General features: G+C 38.8%; 1 protein-coding gene across 7 annotated transcripts in view; it reads left to right on the top strand.

The window, feature by feature from the left end:
- The window catches only part of ATXN2 (ataxin 2), a 127,774-nt gene that overhangs the window by 94,919 nt on the left and 8,293 nt on the right, over positions 1 to 24,562 (top strand). For 4 of the 7 annotated variants that reach the window (XM_042911725.1, XM_042911727.1, XM_042911724.1 and 1 more), the window contains 7 exons: positions 9,406 to 9,590; positions 9,900 to 10,032; positions 13,629 to 13,682; positions 18,825 to 18,970; positions 19,657 to 19,884; positions 22,247 to 22,415; positions 23,263 to 24,173. In XM_042911725.1, the coding sequence (XP_042767659.1) occupies positions 9,406 to 9,590; positions 9,900 to 10,032; positions 13,629 to 13,682; positions 18,825 to 18,970; positions 19,657 to 19,884; positions 22,247 to 22,415; positions 23,263 to 23,291 (944 nt within the window). In that variant the 3' untranslated portion in view covers positions 23,292 to 24,173. The remainder of the gene's footprint in view (positions 1 to 9,405; positions 9,591 to 9,899; positions 10,033 to 13,628; positions 13,683 to 18,824; positions 18,971 to 19,656; positions 19,885 to 22,246; positions 22,416 to 23,262; positions 24,174 to 24,562) is intronic. The other 3 variants (XM_042911729.1, XM_042911728.1, XM_042911730.1) reach the window with 2 other exon arrangements.

Below are 24,562 nucleotides of genomic sequence, written 5' to 3'. Positions count from 1 at the left end.
CAAAGAGAGCATACATGTGTGAGCATGTGAGCGGGAAAGGGCAGAGAAAGGAAAAAGAGAATCCCAAGCACCAGAAGCACCCTATAAGCACAGAAGTTTTTAATTTTGATGCAAATTCATTTGTGTTTTTATTGTTGTGGCTTATGCTTTTGGTGTTATATCTAAGGAAAAACCATTGTCTGAACCAAAGTCACAAAGATTTACTGTGACTTATAAAGAGTTTTATAGTTTGGCTGCAACATTTATTAGATTGATAATCCATTCTGAGTTAATTTTTTTAAAGTTTTATTCGTTTAAGTGATCTCTAACTCCAACATGGGGCTCAAACTCCTGACCCCGAGATCAAGAGTCACTTGCTCTTCCTACCGAGCCAACCGAGTGCCCCATTCTGAGTTAATTTTTGTGCATGGTATGAGGATAGGGATCCAAATTCATTCTTTTGCATGTGGTTTTCCACATACCCCAGCACCATTTGTTGAAAAGACTATGTCCTCATTAAATTGTCATGACGGGGCACCTGGGTGGCTCAGTTGGTTAAGTGTCCAACTCTTGATTTTGGCTCAGGTCATGATCTCACAGTTCGTGAGTGTGAGTGCCACGTTGGGCTCCGTGCTGACAGCACAGAGCCTGCTTGGGTTTCTCTCTGCCCCTCTCCCACTCATGCACGCTCATGCTTGCGTGTTCTGTCTCTCTCTCTCTCTCTCTCTCTCTCTCTCTCTCTCTGTCTCTGTCTCTGTCTCTGTCTCTCTCTAATAAACTTTAAAAATAATAAAATAAATTGTTATGGCATCTTTGTGTTAACATTTTTCTTCCATCATGTAAAAAAGGAAGCATACTATATGTACTGTTCTGCACTTGTGGGGTTTTTTGTTTTAAGATCTATTCCATAGAAATTACTGTATATTTGTGTATCAGGCTTTTCTCATTCTTTTTTTTTTTTTCCTTTTTGTATTGGTTGGTTGTCCTATTGAATTAGTATGGATAGATACAGGTCCTTTTTCTGATGTGTGTATTTCAAACCTTTTTTTTTTTTTTTTTTTTTTTTTTTTTTGGTAGTCTGTGGCTTATTTTCTTAAATGTCTTTGGAAGAACAGAAGTTTTAAATTTTGCAGACCATTATTTCAGTTTTTCTTGTATGCTTATGCTTTGGTTTCCTGAATTTGCATACTCCAAGGTTGCAAAGATTTTCTCATGTTTTTTTTTTTTCCTTAAAAGTCTTCTAATTTTCTCCTGAGATTTACCTTTGAATTTTTTGGTTCATAGTTTTTAATATTTTCCCCACTCATGTAGTGAAAGAAATTATACGCATTTTCTTTCAGAATGCATACAGATTCCTTTTCTTAACATTTAAATCTCTCATCTATTTGGAAGTCATCGTGTATACTGTATAAGAGGAATCTAGTTAATCTTAATCCAAATGGCTATCCAGATTTTTTAAATTAGTTGTTTTCTATAATTTGCATACAATAAAATATATTCCTTTGAAGTGTACATTTTGATGAATTTGTATTTACTCGCAGCCATGTGTTATTGCCTCATCAACCAAGGTGTAATGATTGTGCTTTATGTCTGTTCTTTGTCAAACTCTACTCACCTACCCCTGGCTTCAGGCAACCATTGACCTGCTTTCTCTTACTATAGATTAGATTTGACTTTTCTAGAATTTTTTTTAAAAATGGAATTATATAGTATATAGTTTTTTGCATCTGGTTTAAACAGCATAATAATTTGAAAATATTTCATGTTGTCACCTGTATCAGTTCTTTTTTATTGCTGAGTAGCATTCCATTTTGATGATTAAACTATAATTTACTTGTTACAGGTTTGATAAATATTTTGGTTATTTCCAGTTTTGGGCTATTACGAATAAACATGCTGTAAGAGCATTTGTGTACTGGTGTTTGTATAAGTATTTGCTTTCATTTCTTAAACACCTAGAATGGGGGTTTTTGAGTTGTATGGTAAGTACAATTTTAAATTAATAAGAAACTGATCAGTTGTTTTCCAAAGTGATTGTATCATTTTACATTCCAACTGATCAGCTGTGTGAGAGTTATAAATATTTTACATTCTTGCCAACACTTGGTATTATCTCTTTTTAATTCTGGCCAGTCTAGTGGGTGTGTTGTGGTGTCTCATTGTGGTTGTAGAGTGTGTTTCCTTAATGATTACTGATCATGGGCAATTTTTTCATGCATTAATTGACTGTCAGTTTTTGCAAAAGTGTCTGTTCAAATTTTTTCCCTTTGTTCACATTGGGTTTCTTTTCCTACTAATAATTGTCTTTTATCAGAAATGGGTGTTACAAATATTTTCTCCCAGTCTGTGGCTTGCTTTTAGCCAGATTTTCATTTGAAGAGCTGGTGTTAAATTTGATGAAGTCCCATTTATCAAGTTCTTCTCTTATCACTCATACTTTTTTGTGTCATTACTGAGAACTCTTTGCCTGCCCTAGATTGTGAATATTTTTATGTTTTCTTCTAGAAGTTTAATATGTTTTATCTTTTCCAAAATTAGGTATATGATCAATCTGAAATTAATTTTTGTGTAGGGCTTGAGGTTATGTTGAAGTTCATTTTTTCCCCATATGTGTATATGCATATATTCAGTTTTCTCAGCACTAGCCTCTGTCTTACTTATTATCTCTGCATTTTCAAATTTTTTTTTTTTTTTCAACGTTTTTTATTTATTTTTGGGACAGAGAGAGACAGAGCATGAACGGGGGAGGGGCAGAGAGAGAGGGAGACACAGAATCGGAAACAGGCTCCAGGCTCCGAGCCATCAGCCCAGAGCCTGACGCGGGGCTCGAACTCACGGACCGCGAGATCGTGACCTGGCTGAAGTCGGACGCTTAACCGACTGCGCCACCCAGGCGCCCCATCTCTGCATTTTCACAGAATTCAGTTGACCATATATATGTGGTCTGTTGCTGAACTAATTTTTATTGTATTGATCCGTGTGTCTATCCTCATGCTAGTATTCACTTTCTTGATTACTGTTACTTGATAATAAATTTTAAAATCAATTCATGTAGGTGCTCCGGTTTTATTTGTTAAACTTGTTTTAGGTACCCTAGGTTCTTTGTATTATCAAATAAATTTTAGAACCAGTTTGGAATTATGCATTGTATCTGAAGATCAGTTTGTAGGGGAATTGTGTCCCCCTTTAACAATATTGAATTTTCCTGTTCAGAAACATGGTATATCTCTCCATTTATTTAGATCTTCAGTTTCACCAGTGTTTTGTAGTCTTTTTCATTGTATAAGTTTTGCATATATTTTCTTAAATTTATCACTTAGTATTTCATATTTTTATGCTATTGTTTCAGTGTTTTAAAATTTTTTAACACTGTTTACCAAGTATATAGAGATACACTTGATTTTTTAATATTGAGCTTGTGTCTTGTCTTACCACTTCGCTAAACACATTTATTGTTTCTATAGCTTTTTAAAAATGTTTGTCGGTTTATTTATTTTGAGACCGAGATGGAGTGCACGAGTGGGGGAAGGGCAGAGAGAGGGAGACACAGAATCTGAAGCAGGAAGCAGGCTTCAGGTTCTGAGCTGTCAGCACAGAGCCCAGTGCGGGGCTCAAACCCATGAACCATGAGATCATGACCTGAGCCAAAGTTGGGCACTTAGCTGACTGAGCCACCCAGGCACCCCTCTAGTAGCTTTTTTTAGACTTAGAATTTTCTGTGTACACCATCATAATCTAATCACTGTATCTTTTTCTTGCTTTATTGTACTAGCTAAGTCTTCTAATACATTACTGACTAGAAGTGACGTGATCCTTACCATGTTCCTGTTCTTAGGATAAAGAACTCATCCTAAGTTCTTACTTACACTGTTATTATTATCTTACACTGTTAGGTACAGGCATACTCCCTTTTATTACATTCCACAGATACTGCCTTTTATTTATTTTTTTAAATAAAGTGAAGTTTTGTGGCAACTCTTTGTCAGGCAAGTCTAAGTCTGTTGACTTCATTTTTCCCACAGCGTTTGCTCAGCATTTGTCTCTGTGTCATATTTTGGTAATTCTCATTATTTTAAATGTTTACATTATTTGTTTTATATACATATATATACACACACACATATATATATTTACACATACATATATATATATATGATCTGTGATTAGTGATTACAAACTCACTGAAAGCTGAGATGATGGTTGGCATTTTTTAGGAATCAAGTATTTTTTAATGTATGCATGTTGTGTTTTGTAGACAATGCTGTTATGCACTTACAGGCTATAGTATGGTGTAAACATAACTTGTAGAACGATGGGAAATGAGAAAACACACTTGACTCACTTTGTTGTGATACTCACTTTATTGAAGTGGTCTGGAACCAAACCTAGATATCTCTGAGGAATGCCTGCATACAGTTAGGTGTGGTTTCGATTCCTAAGTTGCTGAGGTTTGTTGTTTTTTTTTTTGTCATGAATGGTTGGTTATTGACTTCTGTTAAATACTTTGTTATGATGATCGATGATCATATAGTTTTTCTGATTTGCTGTTATTTTGAAGAATTACATTTATTTGTGAATTGAACCAGCTTTGCGTTCCTGGCATCCCACTTACATTAGTCATAGTGTATCATCCTTTTTACACATTCCTGGATTTGACTTGATAGTGTTTTGTTTAGGAGGTTTTTCACCTATGCTTTTAGGGGATATTGATCTGTAGTTTGCATTACTTTGTAATGTCTTTGTACCGTTTTGTTATCCAGTTAATTGTGGCCGTTTGTCTAACTTACCAATGTAGTAGCCTAAAGTTGTCATAATTTTTATTTCATTTTATTATTTTTTTAATGTTTATGTATTTTTGAGAGAGAGAGAGAGAGAGAGACAGAATGTGAGTGGGGGTGGGGCGCAGATAGAGAGGGAGACACAGAATCCGAAGCAGGCTCCGGGCTCCGAGCTATTAGCACACAGTCTGACATGGGGCTTGAACTCACGGACCGCGAGATCATGACCTGAGCTGAAGTTGGACGCTTAACTGACTGAGCCACCCCGGCGCCCCTTCTTTATTTTTTTAATGCCTGTAGTCTCTGTAATGATGCTCTGTATTTCATTTCTGGTGCTAATAATTTGTTTCTCTCCCTTTTTTTCTTGATCAGTCTCGCTAGAGACTCCTTGATTTTTTCCGAGAACCACTTCTAGTTTCATTGCTTTTTCTATATTTTCTATTTTGTTTATTTTTGCTTTTTATCACTTAATTTCTTTTGCTTTCTTTGGATTTAATTTGCAGTTTTTCTAGTTTCTTAGGGTGGTCGCTTCAGTTGGTGATTTTCAAACTTTCTTTTCTAATAGAAGTATTTAAAGCCACAGATTTCTAACCATTGTCTTAGCTGCATCCCCAAAACTTACTATGTTGTATTTTCATTTTTACTTAATTCAGAATATTTTTTGTCTTATAATTTCTTTTTTGACCAGTGGGTTATTTGGCATTGTGTTGAAATTTCCAAATATTTGAGTATTTCCAGATGTATTTCTGTTTTTGAATTTTAAATTCCATTATGGCCAGAGATCAAATTGATATGAAATGCTATTTTTTATCATATATTAAGGGCCCATGTGCAGTTGAGTCTATTTCTGGGGTTTTTTGTTCTGTTCTATTAGAGTGCTTATCTCCGATAGGACTACTTTTTCATCCAGCCACTCCCAGGTTTTCTTCTTTATTTTTGAGCTTCATACATATCTTGACTACTAAAAAAAAAAATAAAATAAAATAAATAAGTTTTTTAAAAACCTATTTATTGAAAATTAAAAAATATATATATAGCAGTTAGAATAGTACAGTAGTATACAAGTACTTTTGAAAATCATACACTCAAGGACAATTTTGTTTCACCTGTAACATCCCTTCCCTTTTAGATTATTTTGAAGCATGTCTCAGATATATCATTTTATCTGTAAATAATTCATTTTTCTGGAAATATTAGGGCTCTTAAAACAATAAAACACCTGTAAGTACCATTATCACCCCTAAATAGAATGAACAGTTCTTCCCTGATATCCTCAAATTTCTCTAGGTATCTTTAAAATATATGTATATTTTTACAATTAATTTGTTCCAGTTAAGATCCAAATGAGGTTTACAAGTTGCATTTGTTTATCATCTTTTAGTCATTTTTAAAAAATTATTTCATGTTGGGCTAACTGTCTATTACAAACATTTTTGAAAGGCTTTATCAGCTCACAACCAGTGATGGTCATTCATAGCCTCACTGTCTTACACCCTGCCTTCACCGGATTATTTTGCAGCAATCCTAGACATCATATAATTTCACCTATCAATATTTCAGTGTGTATATTTAAGAGTTACAGACTCTTTGTTTTAAAAATCATAGTTAATAGTGCCATTATTTGCTCCTTTAAAAATTAGCAATTATTTTTTGCTATCCAGAGTATGAATTTCCATTACTATCTTTTTTAGAGAGAGCGAGAGCAAGTGGGAGAGGGGCAGAGAGAGAGAGAGAGAGACAGGATCCCAAGCAGATTCTGTGCTATGAGTGCAGAGCCCATTGGGGGGCTTGAACTCACGAACCGTGAGATCATGACCTGAGCCGAACTCAAGAGTTGGACACTTAACTGACTAAGCCACCCAGGTATCATTTAATATTAAGGTAGATTAAATTTAAGGAAAATATATACACTGTAGACCCAGGTATATGTCTGTATAAATACATATGCGTATGTGCAAATGAGTAGGATAGTGGTTGCTATTAGCGAAGAAAATGGTATGCAGACGGTGGAAGGGAGGATTTAGTTTTGTATAATTGAATTTTTTATGTTTAAAGATTGTAGGGGTGGCTAGGTGGCTCAGTTGGGTAAGTGTCTGACTTTGGCTCAGGTCATGATCTCACGGCTCATGAGGTTGGAGCCCTGCATCAGCCTCTGTGCTGGCAGCTCAGAGCCTGGAGCCTGCTTCAGATTGTGTCTCCTTCTCTTTGCACCTCCTCCACTGCCCTGCTACCATGGTTGGTCTCTCTCTCTCTCTCTGTCTCTCATAATAAACATAAAAAATAAAAAAAGATTGTATTCAGACATTTTCTGTATGTGTAACTAGAATTTTAAATCTTAAGACTGTACACTGGCCTGGCTTTCTAATTTTAATATGAGAGTCATAATCAAATATCAAAAAATAGTGAAAAGGTTCAGTTCAGTTAGTGAATTTAATTAGATAACCTTTCATTTGATAAAAATGTTATAGGAATTTGGGGTGGCTTTTCTTTACTAAAAGGAACTGGCTTTTTCTTCTTAATGTTTTACTTAGTTTTGAGAGGGAGAGCATGAGCAGGGGAGGGGCACAGAGGGGGAGACAGAGCATCAGAGGATCTGTAGTGGGCTCTGTGCCAACAGCATCAAACCCATGTGAGACTCGAACTCCTGAAACCCTGAGGTTATGACCTGAGCCAAAGTTGGACATTCAACTGACAGCCACCCAGACACTCCAGGTATTCTCAGGGCACCTCGGTGGCTCAGTTGGTTAAGTGTCTGACTCTTGATTTGGGCTCAGGTCATGATCTCACAGTTGGTGAGATGGATCCCTGCATCAGGCTGTGCACTGTCAGTGGGGAGCCTGCTTGGGATTCTCTCTCCCTCTCTCTCTCCTTCTCCACTCACTTGCGAGTGTGTGCTCTCTCTCTCTCTCCCAAAATAAATAAACTTAAAAAAAAATTATGTGGAGGGGCACCTAAGTGGCTCAGTCAGTTGAGCGTCCGACTTTGGCTCACTCAGGACATGATCTTGTGGTTCACGAATTTGAGCCCTGCATTAGGCTTGAGGCTGACAGCGTGGAACCCACTTTGGATTCTCTGTCCCTGTGCCCCCCCCACCCCCCTGTCCCTCCCTAGTCCCACCCACCCCGCTCCTTTCCCGTTTATGCTCTCTCTCTCTCAAAAATAAATAAAACATTTTTTGGGGCGCCTGGGTGGCTTGGTCGGTTAAGCGTCTGACTTCGGCTCAGGTCATGATCTCACGGTCCGTGAGTTCAAGCCCCGCGTCGGGCTCTGTGCTGACAGCTCAGAGCCTGGAGCCTGTTTCAGATTCTGTGTCTCCCTCTCTCTCTCTGCCCCTCCCCTGTTCATGCTCTGTCTCTCTGTCTCAAAAATAAAAAAAAATTAAAAAAAAAAAGTTAAAAAAAAATTAAAAAAAAATAAATAAAACATTTTAAAATAAAGTAAAATTTATAAAAAGAAATATGTGGACTCTGAAGATCAAATTCAGAAAGATATTACCATCTTCATTTTTCCCATTTTCATATTGGCTTTTCTGAATAGATAAAACAGTATATAGCTCCCCTAAATGTATACTAAGAAAATTCACATATTTAAGATAAAAAACAAGTTTTGTCACTAAACTAGTAGTTACTTGTATAATTCTGGTGATTTTATGAAGATGCCAAGTTATACCTTCTTTGTGCCTCATACCTTGTTGTGGGCAGTGGTTCGTGATTCTTCCCTCAAGTGGCTTTGTTAACATCACTCCATAAACCCATCACAGACAGCAATCAGTGTTACAATAGACATGCAAGGGAAAGATACACAAAACATGCAGCCAGCTCTTTTGGGCAAACTGGGAAAGATACTACAAAGGAGACGACAGTTGAGCTGAATTGTTCTTCTTTTTTTTTTTTTTTTTTTTTTTTTAGTAATTTCTGCACCCATGTGGGATCCAAATTCACACCCTAAGAATCACATTCGCTACTGACTGAACCACCCAGGCACCCCATGAGTTGAATTCTTAACTAGAATTTTAACAGGAGGAGGACCATAGGCAGAAATCTGGGTGGAATAATAAAAGACGAAAAACATTTTTTAAAAAAGAGCTATTTAGAAATCTGCTACGTGATAGCATGTGATGCTGTGTTTTGAGAAAGCAAGAAATTGTGTAAGAATTCAGTGGTAGGAAGTTAAGATGGAGTTAAGATTAGTATTGGCTCTATACTGGCTTTTGTGAACTATTGTTTTTCTTTGTATACGTCTAATGCCCTTCTGTAGCAAGCGGCATAATTTGGCATATCAGACGGGTTATCTGAGTAGTAGTATGAAAGAAACATTTTATCGTGCTGTAAGAGTCTGATGCAGGGATTTGATCAAATCTGGGGGTCATTATAGAGGGTCTCTCTGAGGAAGTTGCTTTCAGGCTGACACCTGAAGGATGAGTCAGAGTTGTCCAAGCTGAGCTTCGAGAATCAGTGTTTGTGACTGAGGCCTAATAGCACGTGTGGCAGGAAAATAGCCCAGAGTGGCTGCAGCAGCGGAGGGAATGGTATAACATGGCATTGGAAAGGCAGGCAGGGGGGTCCAATCATGCCCAGGCTCGTGGACCGTGTTCATGTGTTTGATTCTGGAGATGCTCTTTTCTAATACTAAGTCATCTTTTGTGCAGTACCAAATATGCCCCAACAGCGGCAAGACCAGCATCATCAGAGCACCATGATGCACCCAGCCTCAGCAGCAGGCCCACCGATTGTGGCCACCCCACCAGCTTATTCCACACAATATGTTGCCTATAGTCCTCAGCAGTTTCCAAATCAGCCTCTTGTTCAGCATGTGCCACATTATCAGTCTCAGGTAAGGCCGATACGACCGAACTCTTCATTTTTGTTCCATTTAAATAACTTCTAACTTTTAATATGGTAAAGGGGTTTTCCTTTATAGTTGTGCTGTGTGTTATGGTGAAGTAGATAGCTAAGGATTTGGGGGTCTTTTTCATAGAAGATTGCTGATCAGTGTTAACGTATTTCAAAGGAAATAGCCAAAAACAGTTTTAGGATTCTCAGACTTGTTTCTGGAAACCATGGAGTTAAGACATCTAACTAAAATTTGCTTGACTGTATTGGATAGTTTAATGTTTTCTCTTTATTTTTTGTTTGAACACAGCATCCTCATGTCTATAGTCCTGTAATACAGGGTAATGCTAGAATGATGGCACCACCAGCACATGCCCAGCCTGGTTTAGTGTCTTCTTCAGCAACTCAGTACGGGGCTCATGAGCAGACGCATGCGATGTATGGTAGGAAGACTTTTGTTTGTCTCTTTCAGTGTGTGTGACTATTCTTAATTTGTTTTAAACCTCTGAAAAGATACTTTAAGAATAACTTGTGCCATTGAGGGTCAGGAATCTAAAGAAAAGATGAACCCATTTCTATAAGTTTTGGCAAATCTGTTTCTAAAACTCCTCTGTCTTCAGATGTTTCTCCTTAGTTTAACTGAAACGTAATGATGTGTGTAACAGAAAGCATCTTTTGTGGAGAAAGCCATCTTCTTCCTCTTCCTCATCAGTATTACCACCACTTGGCATGGCCTGCCTAAGGCACAAAAGAAAGTTTTACCATAATGAAAGCACTCTCCAGCAAGAAAACATTCTGCTTCTCTTCTTCCCCTGGAAGTTACTGGCATTACATATTTTTATTGCTCTTTGTTAACATTTTAACAAATGTTAACAAATGTTAAAATGTTAAAAAGTATGTTTTTGCCTCATGCTGTATTTTAAGTGGTCAGAATAGTCTAACATTAGATATGCCTTAGACATTAGTCACATTTTAAATACAGTCATCATAAGCAATGGTAAAATGAAGAAAAGTATCCTATATAAAATAATTAAATGGTATATATAAGAATAATAAGCAGAAATCTCCATCTGAGTTTTATGGCTGGAGAACTTTGTGCAGGTCAACTTAGGTGTCTGAGGTACTAAAATAATATGGTTTTCACGGTTGAGAATTTAAGATTTCCACTTACATCTTGTAATATAGAATCAGTGAGTTGACCCATATTATAGTTTTCAAAATCACGTTAAATTAGTGCCGATTTCATTAAGATGTAAATTTTGTTGTGAACTTTCCTGAGCGCTCCTGTGCGGTCAGTTAGGTTTTCCCATTGGCGTTTCAATTTTTAGAGTGTGAGGAGAGAAATTCAAGTTCATTCATACAGATAAAAAGTGTGCCACTCTTAGAATGAAATCATAGTTACATGTGATTACATGGCCATTTCAGTTCTTAACCCTTTTAAAACTTTTTTAATGACTAAGAATAAAGATTTTCTCCTTTTTAACTTCAGGTGACACTTGATTTTAGAGGTTCATAAGACTAGGTGGGACTCAGGCAGCAGGAATCATCCTTCTTGTCACCTATAACCTGCTCGTGCTTACTTCCTGGAGACATGCTTCTATTGCATATGTTCACAGTGGTAGGAAATCTACATGATCATAGCCATGGTTTTTATAAAATAACTTAAATCTGATCTTAATTTTCCACATTATCACTTAAAACTTCCTGTGTGGATTATTCTCTTTGAATTAAAATGAGGTAATTGCTACATTTTGGGAAACTTTCTTACAAGAAACCCATTCACAATTTAATTGAAAAGTATATCAACACACTGATTTTGGTTATGATTGCTTGTCATTGGCTTGTCTTAACCAGGACTAAATATGTATAAAAAGACACCATTGACTCATCATGTACGCTTTTATGCAATTTGTATATATTTCAACAATTTTCTGGTTTGCTAAAGGCTTAGGTGAAAAGTTCATTATGATTTTTTTATATATTTCTGATAAATACATCATGATTTAACAAGTGGAGAAAACATTTCTCTCCTCCCATTTTCTGGCATATTCCCCTTTGAATAAGATCTAAAACTTTTGAACTAAAATTTCCATTGCTTTTAGAGAACAACTGTCTGTGTACCCATGCTTTTGAGACATTGTAGTAATACTGTGATGTTGAGAAGAATCTTTCTCCTCAATGTGTTCACTCACTGCCAGCATCTGGTTTTTCCTTTTGGATGAATGTTCGTTGGTTTGAAATCGCTTGTACAGTAAACACTGTATTTGAGACACTAATGGTTTTATAACTACCTTCCCAAAACTTTTCTATTTGAAAAGCAGTTGGCCTTGGACCCTGAAGTCAATTGAAATATGGGTAAATCAGAAATACTGCAAACAAAACATTAGACCTAATGTCCAGTGAAATCTGGAGTGAACTAGTCATTAAGACCAGTTTTTTTAATGCCAGGAGAAAGTTGCTCAGCCAGATCTGAACTGCTCTCCTGCAATTTCCATGGCTTGTATTTAATTGATGTCTGTTGATGAGGAGACAGGTTGAGGTGAAGCTCTGGATTTCATATGATTGTTGCTGGTTACTCAGGGTTCTCATTTGAGTACTCCATACTCTAAAAAGAACCGTAGGAAATGAAGTATAAGCCATAATTTAATCTACTAAAGCAAATTCATTAATTCTTCAATAATTATTTCAGTTATTTTAGATCTTCCAAATCTTAATTATGCCAGATAAAGACACATAGATATGTTTTCAGAGTACATTATTTTAAACTTAAGATGTATCTGTTGCTTAGAAATGCTAATTTTACTCTCATACCCCTCGAGCAGTTTATATTTCATATTCCCAAAGGAACCAAATGTTTTTAGTATGAATTATGTTTATTGTTAAGATCTGTTCTATCTAAACATTTTCAAATTTTTATGCAAACAAAAGAATATGCACCGAGATGTTGGCAACAGTTCTGTGTCACCTTTTTGTCACTTACCAATTGGATGGCCATAGCAAAAGGCTTTGAGAATAGAAAGGACAGTAATGACTAAAGACTGATTGTTATCTTCAGATGGTTGGTATGCCGACAGATTACTGAACAGTTACATTGTTAGGAGTTATCATACATTCTAAGTAGTTGTTGACCTTGTTCTCTTTCTAGCTATCTTAGAAAGGATTTTGATTGCAAAAACTTCATCTCTTTGACCTTAATCTAACTTTCATCATTGCCCCATCCCTCCTAAGAAGTTTTTCTTAGGAGTAACGAAAGAAGTTCCTTTTTGTTTCTTTAACATCTTGTCTTGTAATTCACCTAATTTTCTTTTAGGGCAGTGGCATTTTCCCTTTCAGAAATAGTAATGAAACTTTCTCTACCAACTAGAGCCATCAAGAAGAGTTAGATCCAGAATCCTTTTTGAGTTTGTTTTTGGTAGTTTAATGCAGATAAATTAGAAAATACATGAGGCAAAAAGATTGAGAATGCACCTGTTATCCCTCCACCTGATAATTACCTGTTAACATTCTGGTGCATATCCTTACAAGTGTACCTACACCCCATTTATGTAAACATTTTAATAAGGAATGATATCACACCCATGTTTAATAATAACTATTTTTTCTTAAGTTCTGGGATTCACTTCCAGATGCCTGATAAATATCTTACAGAATAATGATGTTTTTATTAATAATGATTTACAAATCTGTTTGAGTCTTTTGAATTAAACTTGGTAAATACTCTCTTATTTTCGTACATTATTTATATTAAGGTTATTCAGTGGAATGCCATGTTGGTCTTTCGATTAGATGATTTTATTCATTTAAACAAGTCAGCATGTGGAACTCAGCATATCAATACAGAAGAAAAATGTTTCTTGGTTCAGCCCTATCTTGTTTAATTTTGTAGCAATGTTTAAAGTACTTGTCATCTCTTGTAAAATAAGAAAAATGATTTATGCATGAATACAAAAAGAAATTTATAAATATGTCAACCTTTCCAGAAAATTAGGAAAATGCACACCTCAAAAGGCTAATTTACCTTTCTATTTCCCAAATTCAGCATGCCCCAAATTACCATACAACAAGGAGACAAGCCCTTCTTTCTACTTTGCCAGTGAGTTGGGTTTTTTATACTAATTTTTATTGAACAGTAAAACACTTTTTAAAGAATACATGTTAAGGGAGTAGACTTGTTGAGCAGTATTTTCCTTGTGCCAGACAAAATCATTGAAAATAATGTATATTTGTAAATAATTCAGAGTTTTAAAAAAAGGAAATATAACCCAGCTTAAGAAAGCTGGAGTTAATTAAAAAATTGAGTTGCTTCAGAAATTAATTTTTGCATACCAAGCAAACATGTGACTGTTTTGGAAATGCCTAATATTTTCCTTGTTCAGAGAAACTTCTCCAGAAATGCATTTTTTTTCCCTTTTTTTTCAACCAAGCCACAAACTTAGTATAAAAAGCTTAAAATATTAGGCTTTTTTAGTATCCTGGCTAGAAGAAATTTATCCTTATAAGGATTTTTAATTGAATAGGTTTGAAAATTTAGGGAAGAAACATTTCTGTCTTTTCAGTCTTTGCATGACTGAAGGTTTAAAATACTCAAGTGGTAGACACCCAGGATGTTTTGAGCTTCACCAGGAAAGCATGACCTAGCTGCTTGATTCTGTTTGGCAGCACTGGCCCCTCTCACTACCAGTGAAAAGGTAAATAAACGATGGCTCCTAAATGGAGAAAGTCTGGGCAGGGCTCTCTTTTGGAAATGAACGTGTAGGGTACATCCTAATTTATTTTGTAGGGCAGTTTTTAAGTAAGGCTAGTCGTGGACTTTTGGTATTTGGATAGGAAAGGTACTAATTTGCAGAAGTCCTTCAGAAGTGTATGCCAGTAATGAGTAACTTTATGTGCAATATTATATTCTAAGGGATATTAAATATTAAAATTTTAGATACTAAATTTTGGGTTACTTTAGAAAGACTTAATGCCTGAATTTACTAAATGCCAGATTTTAAAAAGTGTTGAGAAAACATTTTGACTTAAGCTTTCATTAACTATGCCATGACTTGGTATCCAAAAATAAGTGTGTACTTGTTATTTATTTGGTGCTAGGAATTGTTAACAAATTTAATCCTTTAATAGATGCTCTTTAAAAAGGAGTCTTGCTGTATATCTGTACCATTAAAGGGAAATTTTGTATGTGATATAGTATGTAAAAAACAGTTTCAGTAATTAATTTTATTATGTACTCAATTTGAGGTCTCAAATGTAGTTATCCTCACCATCTTACTGTCTCTGTTTAATAATTTTGGAGTCAGTTTCCTGGTAAGTAGCTAAAAGTTTCTTAATCATCACACCTAAGTATTAACTGCCTTAGTATAACTTCCCTTAAGAGGAATTATTAGTTCTTAAAAGAAGCTAACAGTGGGGCTGCTATTTATAATTTAAGTTGCTGCTTGTACCACCCCCTCCCCACAAGCCATTTTGCCATGGTTTGGTCTAGTTGCATTTTACCCCTTTTTAAGAGTTTTGTTTTCATTTTTAGTGTTGCAGTGCTGGTGATCTCTCATGACTTGTGCATCCAAGGTCAAAATGACAAAACCTAGTTACAAATTAAAGGCACAACATTATTGACTGAACTGGCTTCAGTAAGATCATGGCTTAGGAAACAACTTTTAGAATGTGGTTAATGTTATGAGGATTTGACAAGTCACGTATTTAGAGTTGTAAACATTTGTATCAAGGAACACAATGAGTGAGGAACTTTTGGACCAGGTCTGACCCAAAAAAAGCAATACTTCTTTGATTAGCCTGCATTAATCCAGATTTCATGAAGGCAACTCAATTTTTATAAATAGAAGTTTGATGAATAGGTAAATCAGAGTTTTGAAGAACATTTATTTTTACCTTTTGGACTCCTCAGCTAAATTAGCAAGCATGGATAATAAAAGCAGTTAAATGCTTGACTTAGCTCTGTAAAGCCCAGCATTTACTGTTCTTCACTCTCCACTTCTCCCTTCTCTGATTCCAGTAGATTTCTTCTACAGTTTTATTCTATCTTGATTCCTTTCTCTTGGCTCTCTCTTCCCTTCCACCTTTTCCCCCGTCAGCCTTTTAATGTCCCTCCTATCCCGTCTTTCTTTGTCTCCTTCATAACTGGCCTTTTGAGGAACCAGACCATATTTTTGTTGTCATAAAGATTGAATTAAAGTATCGATTTCACATTTTTCCCAGTCACCTACCCAGTTTTCCTACGTAATATGGGAAAAGAGTTCCTGGATGAGGTACTGGTTAGCAGATATCTTTTAAGCAAGGAGATAAACAGAGGAAAATATTTCTAATTAAACTTTTAAAAGTTTTATTTGCAGCTAATGAAGCATATTTACATGTCCTTGATTTTTCTTATGATGCATTCTAGTTTGCTGGTGCTTAGGTAGGGAAAGGTTGGGTGTTTTAAAACAAAACCTGTATAGATGCACGCAGTTTGGATTACTTGAAGTATTTGTGCTGTCGGTGCAAAGGAGCTATAAATTATAATACTCTAAAGCCTTTCACTGTTGGTAAAGTACTCTCGCAGAGATTCCTTTTAAAAATGCACAATAAGACATATTTCATCTTTAATTTTTTCCAAATAATTTCAAGATTTTAACCCTTTTAAATTGATGAATTACTTCATTACGAGACGTAAAGACATAATTATTCTCTTAATGAGGTCCTGTTTCTATGTGGGAAAATTAGTAAGACAGCACCCAGCTAGAATTTATTTATTGTTTTTAGTTCCTTAAAATTTTGCTTAGAAAGTCATTAAGACTACAAACATTTCTTGAATAAATAAAGCTTAAAAAATAGAAACTCTGAGATTCTGTACTCTCTCTTTATGAAACCTCATAAATAGAATATGGGATTCAGGAATTGCTTCCCCCTGGATAGATTTAGTCTTGTTACAAATGAAACATTTCAGAAGCTTGGGGTGTATGGAGGATTTTAATGCTAGTAGTTTGAAAATAAGGAACACGAGGGGTGCCTGGCTGGCTCAGGCTATGGAGCATGCTACTCTTGATCTCTGGGTCATAAGTTGGAGCCCCATGTTGGGGGTGGAGATTACTTTAAAAAAAAAAAAAAAAAAGGAAAAGAAACGAAGAAAGAAAAGAGGGAGGAAGGATGGAAGAAAAGGAATGTGAATGATTTTAGACGTCACTATCCAGTAGAACTTTCTATGATGAAAGTATGCTATAAATTGTGCTGTCTAATCAGCAGCCACTAGCTACATGTGGCTATTTTAGTTATTTAAAAATACATTTGAAAAATGAGTGTAAGATTTTTGCAGGAGTAGAGTCCGGTTCAAAATTTATGTCAAGTCTTTTAGACCAAGTCAATGTCTAGACACTTTGAGGGGTTCTGAAAGTTAACCTAGTGAATGTGATAGTGGAAAATGGCCTTCTAATAAGCAAATGATGTAGAAGAAAGACACTAACTGACTTTTATTGACTTGTGGGACCGTGGAGTTAAGGAAATCAGCACATCATTCTTCCCAACTCCCAGAAGACAGGCACTGACTTCCTAGAAACACCCAGAGAGTATCTTGCCACAATTTTCCTTATTAATATATTCCAGTGTGTATTAACTCTCATAATTAGGGAAATGTTTTCAGTGTGTAAACCAAAGTGTTTCGTTTAATCTGGGCATTCATGAATATTCATTAATGCCCACTCTGGTGTTGGCAGTGGATGCACAGGTGATCCTAGCACTGGCTGTTTGCCTCGCCCTTCCCTCTTTTAAAAGGTGCATATATATAGGGCACCTGGCTGGTTCAGTAGGTAGAGCATGCAACTCTTGATCTTGGGATTGTGATTTCAGACCCCATGTTGGGTGTAGAGACTACTTTTAAAATACACACACACACACACACACACACACACACAGTTGGGGAGATAACCAGTTAGGCTGGCATGTTGGTGGCCTTTGGCCCTACAGTGTCAAGCACTGCAGAATTGCTTCATGTGCCTAAACCTAGCATAACGTTTCCATGGGACATGCCCGGTGCCACCTATGCTAGTGACTCTTGGCCGTCATGCCTCTTAGACTGCCAGAGTTAGGGTGCTTGATCTCAAATCAGTGCTTGTTTGTCCCTGTCAGTCCCCTGTATGTCTGTGTGTATGAGGTACATGAGGGAGCTATTTGAGAATTGTTTCTGTGAATGGGCTTAGCTTCTCAGGGATTTTAGGATGACTTTGAGAAGTCTGGAAGTCCCCTGTTGCTGGGGATGTATCTTGAGAACACTTAGCAGCTCATCGCCATTCATGGTTAGATTTATATCAGTGTGTTGTCAGTAGTCACTGGAAGCAGTGAATTAGTCTTACTGTGATTTTGGTTCTCACATTGGTGTTTTAGGAATACGTGCACAAATGAATTTATGCCTAATCTCCCTGTTTTGTATCAAGGTATGGTCCTTGCTGAGATTCATAAAGGATTGGCTTTGGGTTATCTTTAATGAACACATTTTTACTTAAAGTGGCCTGTCATATTTTCTTTGAAGTTACTCTAACTAGTAAGAATCTTTCTAAAGACTGGGATGCTTTGAAGGGAGTTCATTTTTCCACATAGTTTAGGTAATTCCATTTACTAGATTTTTTAAAGCAAAGGTGAGAGATCCTTGAGCAAGGAGGGCCCAGGGAATAAACTGAGTGACTTCTGTGATCAGCTGGGAGAGACTGTGGTCATTTGGCCCTGAAAATAGAGCCCTGACCTTGCCGCATACCTTATCCAGCCCTTTCTCCCAGCCCCAATACAGTCAGTGCCTAGGGACACTGTGCCCACTCCAGGGCAGTAGCATGGTGAGGTTAGCCAGATGATGGCCTTGAGCTAAAGAGAGAGAGAGAGAGAGAGAGAGAGAGAGAGAGTGTGTGTGTGTGTGTGTGTGTGTGTGTGTAAAAGAGAGAGAGAGAGAATGATTTCTGCCTATGCTTTTAAGTTGCTTTTTCAGGAGAACCTAGTGACTGTTTTAAGAGTAAATTTACACTAATTAGATTTTCATAAAATGTATACAGCTGGGTTATATAAATGCTAGTCTGATTGTTAAGTAATAACTTCACACTTATTTTTTCAAGAAAATGGATGATTTAAATGGAGTAAAATAGTTTGGTAAAGAGCATAAGTTAGACCCTGAGTATCATGAAAGCTCAACTGATGAGGCTTAGGGGAGCAGTGGAGACTGTCCTAGATGTCGACCGTACACACCCTTTTTCTTCCACTTCAGTTTCCACTGGCTCCCTTGCTCAGCAGTATGCGCACCCTAATGCTACCCTGCACCCACATACTCCACATCCTCAGCCTTCAGCTACCCCCACCGGACAGCAGCAAAGCCAACATGGTGGAAGTCATCCCGCACCCAGTCCGGTTCAGGTAAGGAGAGACTCCGAGGTCTTGTAGAATTGTGTCCTCGTTTTGTTTACTGAGCGTTCTGTGCAGTGCGGGGCAGAATGCTCGGTACCACGTGATCAAAACACCCCGCAGCTCTGCCTCATGGAGCCAGCCTACAGCTCTGCAGGCTGTGCTCCTGGGATTTGCTTTTTGTTGTTGTTACTGTTAAGTCCTGTTAAGATACATACTGAGAATAAGGTGATTGGGTAAGTTCTGGAAATATTGATTGAAAAATCTAATTTAACATCACATAAGGAATATGCTTGGGGCTTTTTTTTTTTTTTTTTTTTTTAACTTCATTACTGATGATTATACAATGAGTTTTTTTCCTGTTAGCTTCTGCAGTGGTGTTTCTTAAGGGAGCAGTTAAGGATCTCTTTGATATCTTTCAGTTCCCTGGGGCAGTGGTATTGTTTTACCTCTGCTTGGCTGAGGGCTATAAGGGCTTGCGCCCAGAAAGGAGTGTCTCTGAACCGGAGGTGCCCCCTCCCCTCCCCCCCCAGCCATGCTCCTACTACCCTGCACATTCTCTGGTCCTTTCCACTGCCCCTCATCTTGGATGGACCCAGTGGAGCCTGCTTTCATATGCAGAGTTCAGCTTTGTGTGTGACCTTAACTGCTTTTCATTCAAGAAGTGGTTTTCTCAGTTCTTTCTTGTGGCTTTGCAGCACCATCAGCACCAGGCCGCCCAGGCGCTCCATCTGGCCAGTCCACAGCAGCAGTCAGCCATTTACCACGCGGGGCTCGCACCAACCCCACCTTCCATGACCCCTGCCTCCAATACGCAGTCGCCACAGAATAGTTTCCCAACAGCACAACAGACCGTCTTTACGATTCATCCTTCTCATGTTCAGCCGGCATACACCAATCCTCCCCACATGGCCCATGTACCTCAGGTAAACCAGCTTTAGCCAACTTTCTCTGAAGACCAACTAGAATATGAAGGTTATCAGATAAGCAGCAAGGAGCCAGATGCTCTGCAAGCTAGGAAACCCTGTGTGTGATGCCATTTGCCTGTCTCCCTTTTCCTGCTCAAATACATGTGATCTGGCCCTAAATGAATGTTCGTGTGGTTTTGTAATGGGATCAGTGAAGTTGCTGATTGGTCAGTCCTTTAATGTTTCCCATCTGAGACCTTAAAAATATCTCTGACTTTGGAATGCAACCCAGTCCTTCTTGTGTCTGCTTTGCTATGTTTATATAGCTTCACTGCTATGTATGTACACATTATGTATATGATATATATATTATATATATATTTGATATATATATATATATTCTTCCTCTTCTTTTCTCCTTCCCTCCCTCTCTCTCCCTGTCTCTCTCTCTCTCTTTTTTACACACACACACACACACACACACACACACACACACACACACACACACGAGAAGTCTGGCAGGGAGGGTGGGCCTTCACAAATTCTCAGCTCTCCAAGGTGACAACCCTGGGCCTGTCAGCTTGAATGTTAGTCACACGAGTTTCAGAGAAATCTCTCCATTTGTTTTCCTTGCCTGTCGGTACACCCACTTTGACCATATGTTGTACTTCTTGAAAAGGCTTGGCCTTGTTACATTGGTGCAGTGTAACTAGAAGTCGGAAGCACTCAGGTGTCCCACTTTTCTTAAAGAGCAGCCTGGGAGCCACTTTGGAGCTCACCTCCAGTGTAAGCCTCTAATGGTTGAAGGGTATGGTTTGCCATCTCAATGGTTGCTGGCTGTATCAGCTGCTGAGAAAAGTCCAGTGCAATCAAGGGCCAAGTTGGATTATCTTAATAAGGAGCTTCACTGAAGTTGGGCTCTAATGCTGTCCTTGAGGCCCTCCCTGGAGCTGTTCAGAGTGAATTGGCTGTATTTGATGTCTTTTTTTGCCGCTTTCATAACGGAACTCTCTTGGGGAGGTCTAAGCTAGACTGCCTCACTGAACTCCATTTCATGTTGGATAGTGCACCACTGAGGCTCTGGTGTGCTGGGGGCTGAAGATGTGACTCAGTTGGAGCTCAATCTCAGAATGCGACCTTGTAACTAGAGTTCGACAGCTCTGGGAAGTTTGGGCGTCCTCTGCACAAGTGAGGGTTCTGTAGTATGGCGCACTGCAGTGGATGATTTGCTTTTGATAGTGGGGAGGGGAGCCAGTTTGGTCAGATGTGGGCCAGCATGGTTTGGCTGAATTAGGAGCTTCATGAGAGCTGGGGTCCTGTAGATGGCTAGCAGAGGCTGGTGGCTAAGTAGGTATGTGAATTTACATGTAAGTTGGGGTTCCTAAAACCTCACTTTTGTGTTTTTTGTGCTGAAAGAGAAAAAGGTTAACCCCTTTGGGGAAGTTCAGATCTGCCATGGGCCCATTTGAATACGTAAGAGTAAAAAGAGCATTTCATTCAAGGCTTATTGTGGTCTAGAACAGTGCACAGTATGGGAGGCAGGAAAGGAGGGCTCTTCCTGGCCCTGCCAAGTGTCCCCCCCCTCCCCCCAGCACTCCCACTCCCCCTACCCCGAGCTGGGATCCAGTGATTTGGGCTGGCTGAAACCTTTCCAACTTGACAGTGAAACCAGGTTGCACTCGTTATCATATAACTTAGTTTCGGGACACAGGTCTGGCCCAGATAATTTCACTTTACTCCTCCCCGTTTCACTGGCGCCATTTACTGCAGCCTCCTCCTCCTGCTCGGTCAGCACGTCCCTTATAGTAAGAGGCCTGAGCATCTCGTCTTTCGCTGCCCTGACTCATTCTTCACGGAGATGTACTGGTGTGCCGGCAGGAAGCAGAGGGGAGGGACAGACAAGGAGAGGGCTAAGTAATCCATGGATTACTCTTATTATCTGCTTTCCTATTTAAAAGGGAGGTTGTCTTTAAACTACTTCAGGTCCCACTTGGAAGCCAGATTCTGAAGCATCATTGCATCTCACCTCCTATTAAGTTGAGAAAGCTGCCCTTGGATCAGATGTCTGAGCTTTGTGATGACCTTGCCCCACATACATAGAATCCAGCAATCAGAAATGTTGCAGGCCAGGATGTTGCAGCCCTTATTTTTACTCAGGCTCACTAGGCGCCTGCTCCCTCAGCCTCCCTGGACCCGCTGAAGGGTGAAGCATGTCAGTAGGTCACTTGATGATCCACTAGGGCATGTCCTCAGAGAAAAGGGCCCTGAGGGCCCCCCTGTCGGCCTTTCCTGCCCCACCAGCCCAATGAAAGGAACACAGTTGACATGTTGTTTAAGCTGGAGATGTTGCCTGTATGCGTAAAAGAGCTCTCTGTTTCAGGCTCATGTACAGTCAGGAATGGTTCCTTCTCATCCAACTGCCCATGCGCCAATGATGCTAATGACGACACAGCCACCCGGCGGTCCCCAGGCCGCCCTCGCTCAAAGTGCACTACAGCCCATTCCAGTCTCGACAACAGCGCATTTCCCCTATATGACGCACCCTTCAGGTGAGGCGTGTGTGTGCAGGGGCCGCCGGGCACCCCAAAGCATTCTGCTCGCACAGGTCGAATGGCAGGCAGGGCCAGCGCTTCAAGCCCCGCATTTGAGAACTAGCAAGACCCGCCAGAGCGTGCACAGGAGGGACTGTGACGATCAGTTCAGTGTCAGGGCCTGAGGCTTCCAGGAGCTGAGTCTGTGTGTGTTCTGATGGTATACAGGATTTGGCTTGATGAGAAGCAGCAGCAGCATTCTGTGTGGCTGACGCATGCTTAGGACTCAGTTGGCCTTCCTTGTTAAAGAGGCTGGACAGGGCAGCGTTTTCCTTCCTTAGTCTCCCCCTCCCCAGTCTGACGGGGGTGGTTACCACCATGGCAGAGTTTGATTGTAGCTCTGGAGAATACTACTGATGAGAAAGTGTGCTGTGTGTGGATCGGTTTTGAGTGTAGCATTAGCTCCAGCCTATGCCCTGACAGGGAGAGAATGCCCCGTGATTGTGCTCTAATACTTGATGGCTGCCATGGCAATATTTCACAGTCTAACCTGTTACTTTGAAAGCAATACTGGTGCTTGGCTGGTATTTGGGGAGGGGGTATGTTAAGGCCTTTTTTTCCTACCCCGTGAGCAACAAGTCTTCTGGGAGTTTTATCTGAAGTGGTTTCCATCTGACTGGTTTGTTTCTACCCACCCACCTGCCCCTTCCCCTTTTGGTGCAGATGGGAGGGGGAAGAGTGGATTAAATTTTGAGTCTTGTTCAGGTAGCACGAGGATAGTTTACAGTCGTGTGCTGCAGAGACACTAGGCTAATGTGTGGTGTTGCCAGTTTCCTGTTTAAATATTCACTTTTCTTTTTTACAGTACAAGCCCACCACCAACAGCAGTTGTAAGGCTGCCCTGGAGGAACCGAAAGGCCAAATTCCCTCCTCCCTTCTACTGCTTCTACCAACTGGAAGCACAGAAAACTAGAATTTCATTTATTTTGTTTTTAAAAAATATATGTTGATTTCTTGTAACATCCAATAGGAATGCTAACAGTTCACTTGCAGTGGAAGATATTTGGACCGAGTAGAGGCATTTAGGAACTTGTGGGCTGTTCCATAATTCCATATGCTGTTTCAGAGTCCCGCGAGTACCCCAGCTCTGCTTGCTGAAACTGGAAGTTATTTATTTTTTAATGACCCTCGAAAGTCATGAACACATCAGCTAGCAAAAGAAGTAACAAGAGTTGATTCTTGCTGCTATTACTGCTAAAAAAAAAAAAAAAAAAAAAAAAAAAAATCAAGACTTGGAACGCCCTTTTACTAAACTTGACAAAGGTTCAGTAAATTCTTACCGTCAAAATGACGGGTTATTATTTATAAATCAAGTTTGATGAAGTGATCACTGTCTACAGTGGTTCAACTTTTAAGTTAAGGGAAAAAACTTTTACTTTGTAGATAATATAAAATAAAAACTTAAAAAAAATTAAAAAATAAAAAAAGTTTTAAAAACTGATACCAAGTTAGTGTGTGTTTGTACAAGCTTAAGATGTTTCTGTTATAGGATACTTCATATCAAGGCAGGAGGGCTGAGTGTACTTTCTTAAATCCTGGAAGGTTAGTTGTCAAATGACTTTTCTTCTTCACCTTTAGTTCTGGTTCAAGGTATCTCTAGAAAAAGACAAGACTGAGACATTCTCTTTGGTGGATAAAGGTCCGCTCCGGAAGGAGGAAGGCTGGCCAGAGCTGGGCAGCACTGAGATCCCACATCCTCAGCCTGACGCTGGTTCTGTAAGCTTCCTTTTTAATATCTCCTGAACCCAAATGAGTGTTGTTAGTCACAAGTCTTCCTGATTCACCCATCTTTTACCAGTAGAGGGCAGGAGACCCTGCTTAAAAAGAAACTGATAAATCCCGAGAGCTGAAAAGCAGTGATGCACAAAGTACCTTATCGCTGTAGATTCACAAGCATTTGCTAATGTTCCAAATTTGTGGGAGGAGGACAAAGGGAAAAGCAAGTAGTTGAGCAGAGCAAGGATCTTGCAGAGACCACAGTCCTGTTATAAGAGAGCTTTAAATATTGTGGCAACAAATCAAGATTCTGAAAACTTTTTTTAATTCCTGTATAGCAGTTTGTACATTATAGCAAAATCTGCATTATTCAAGAATAAGTTACTTGT

The sequence above is a fragment of the Panthera leo genome, chromosome D3 (genome assembly GCF_018350215.1).
Source record: "Panthera leo isolate Ple1 chromosome D3, P.leo_Ple1_pat1.1, whole genome shotgun sequence".
Taxonomy (NCBI): domain Eukaryota; kingdom Metazoa; phylum Chordata; class Mammalia; order Carnivora; family Felidae; genus Panthera; species Panthera leo.
This window is presented reverse-complemented; position numbering and strand designations above follow the sequence as displayed.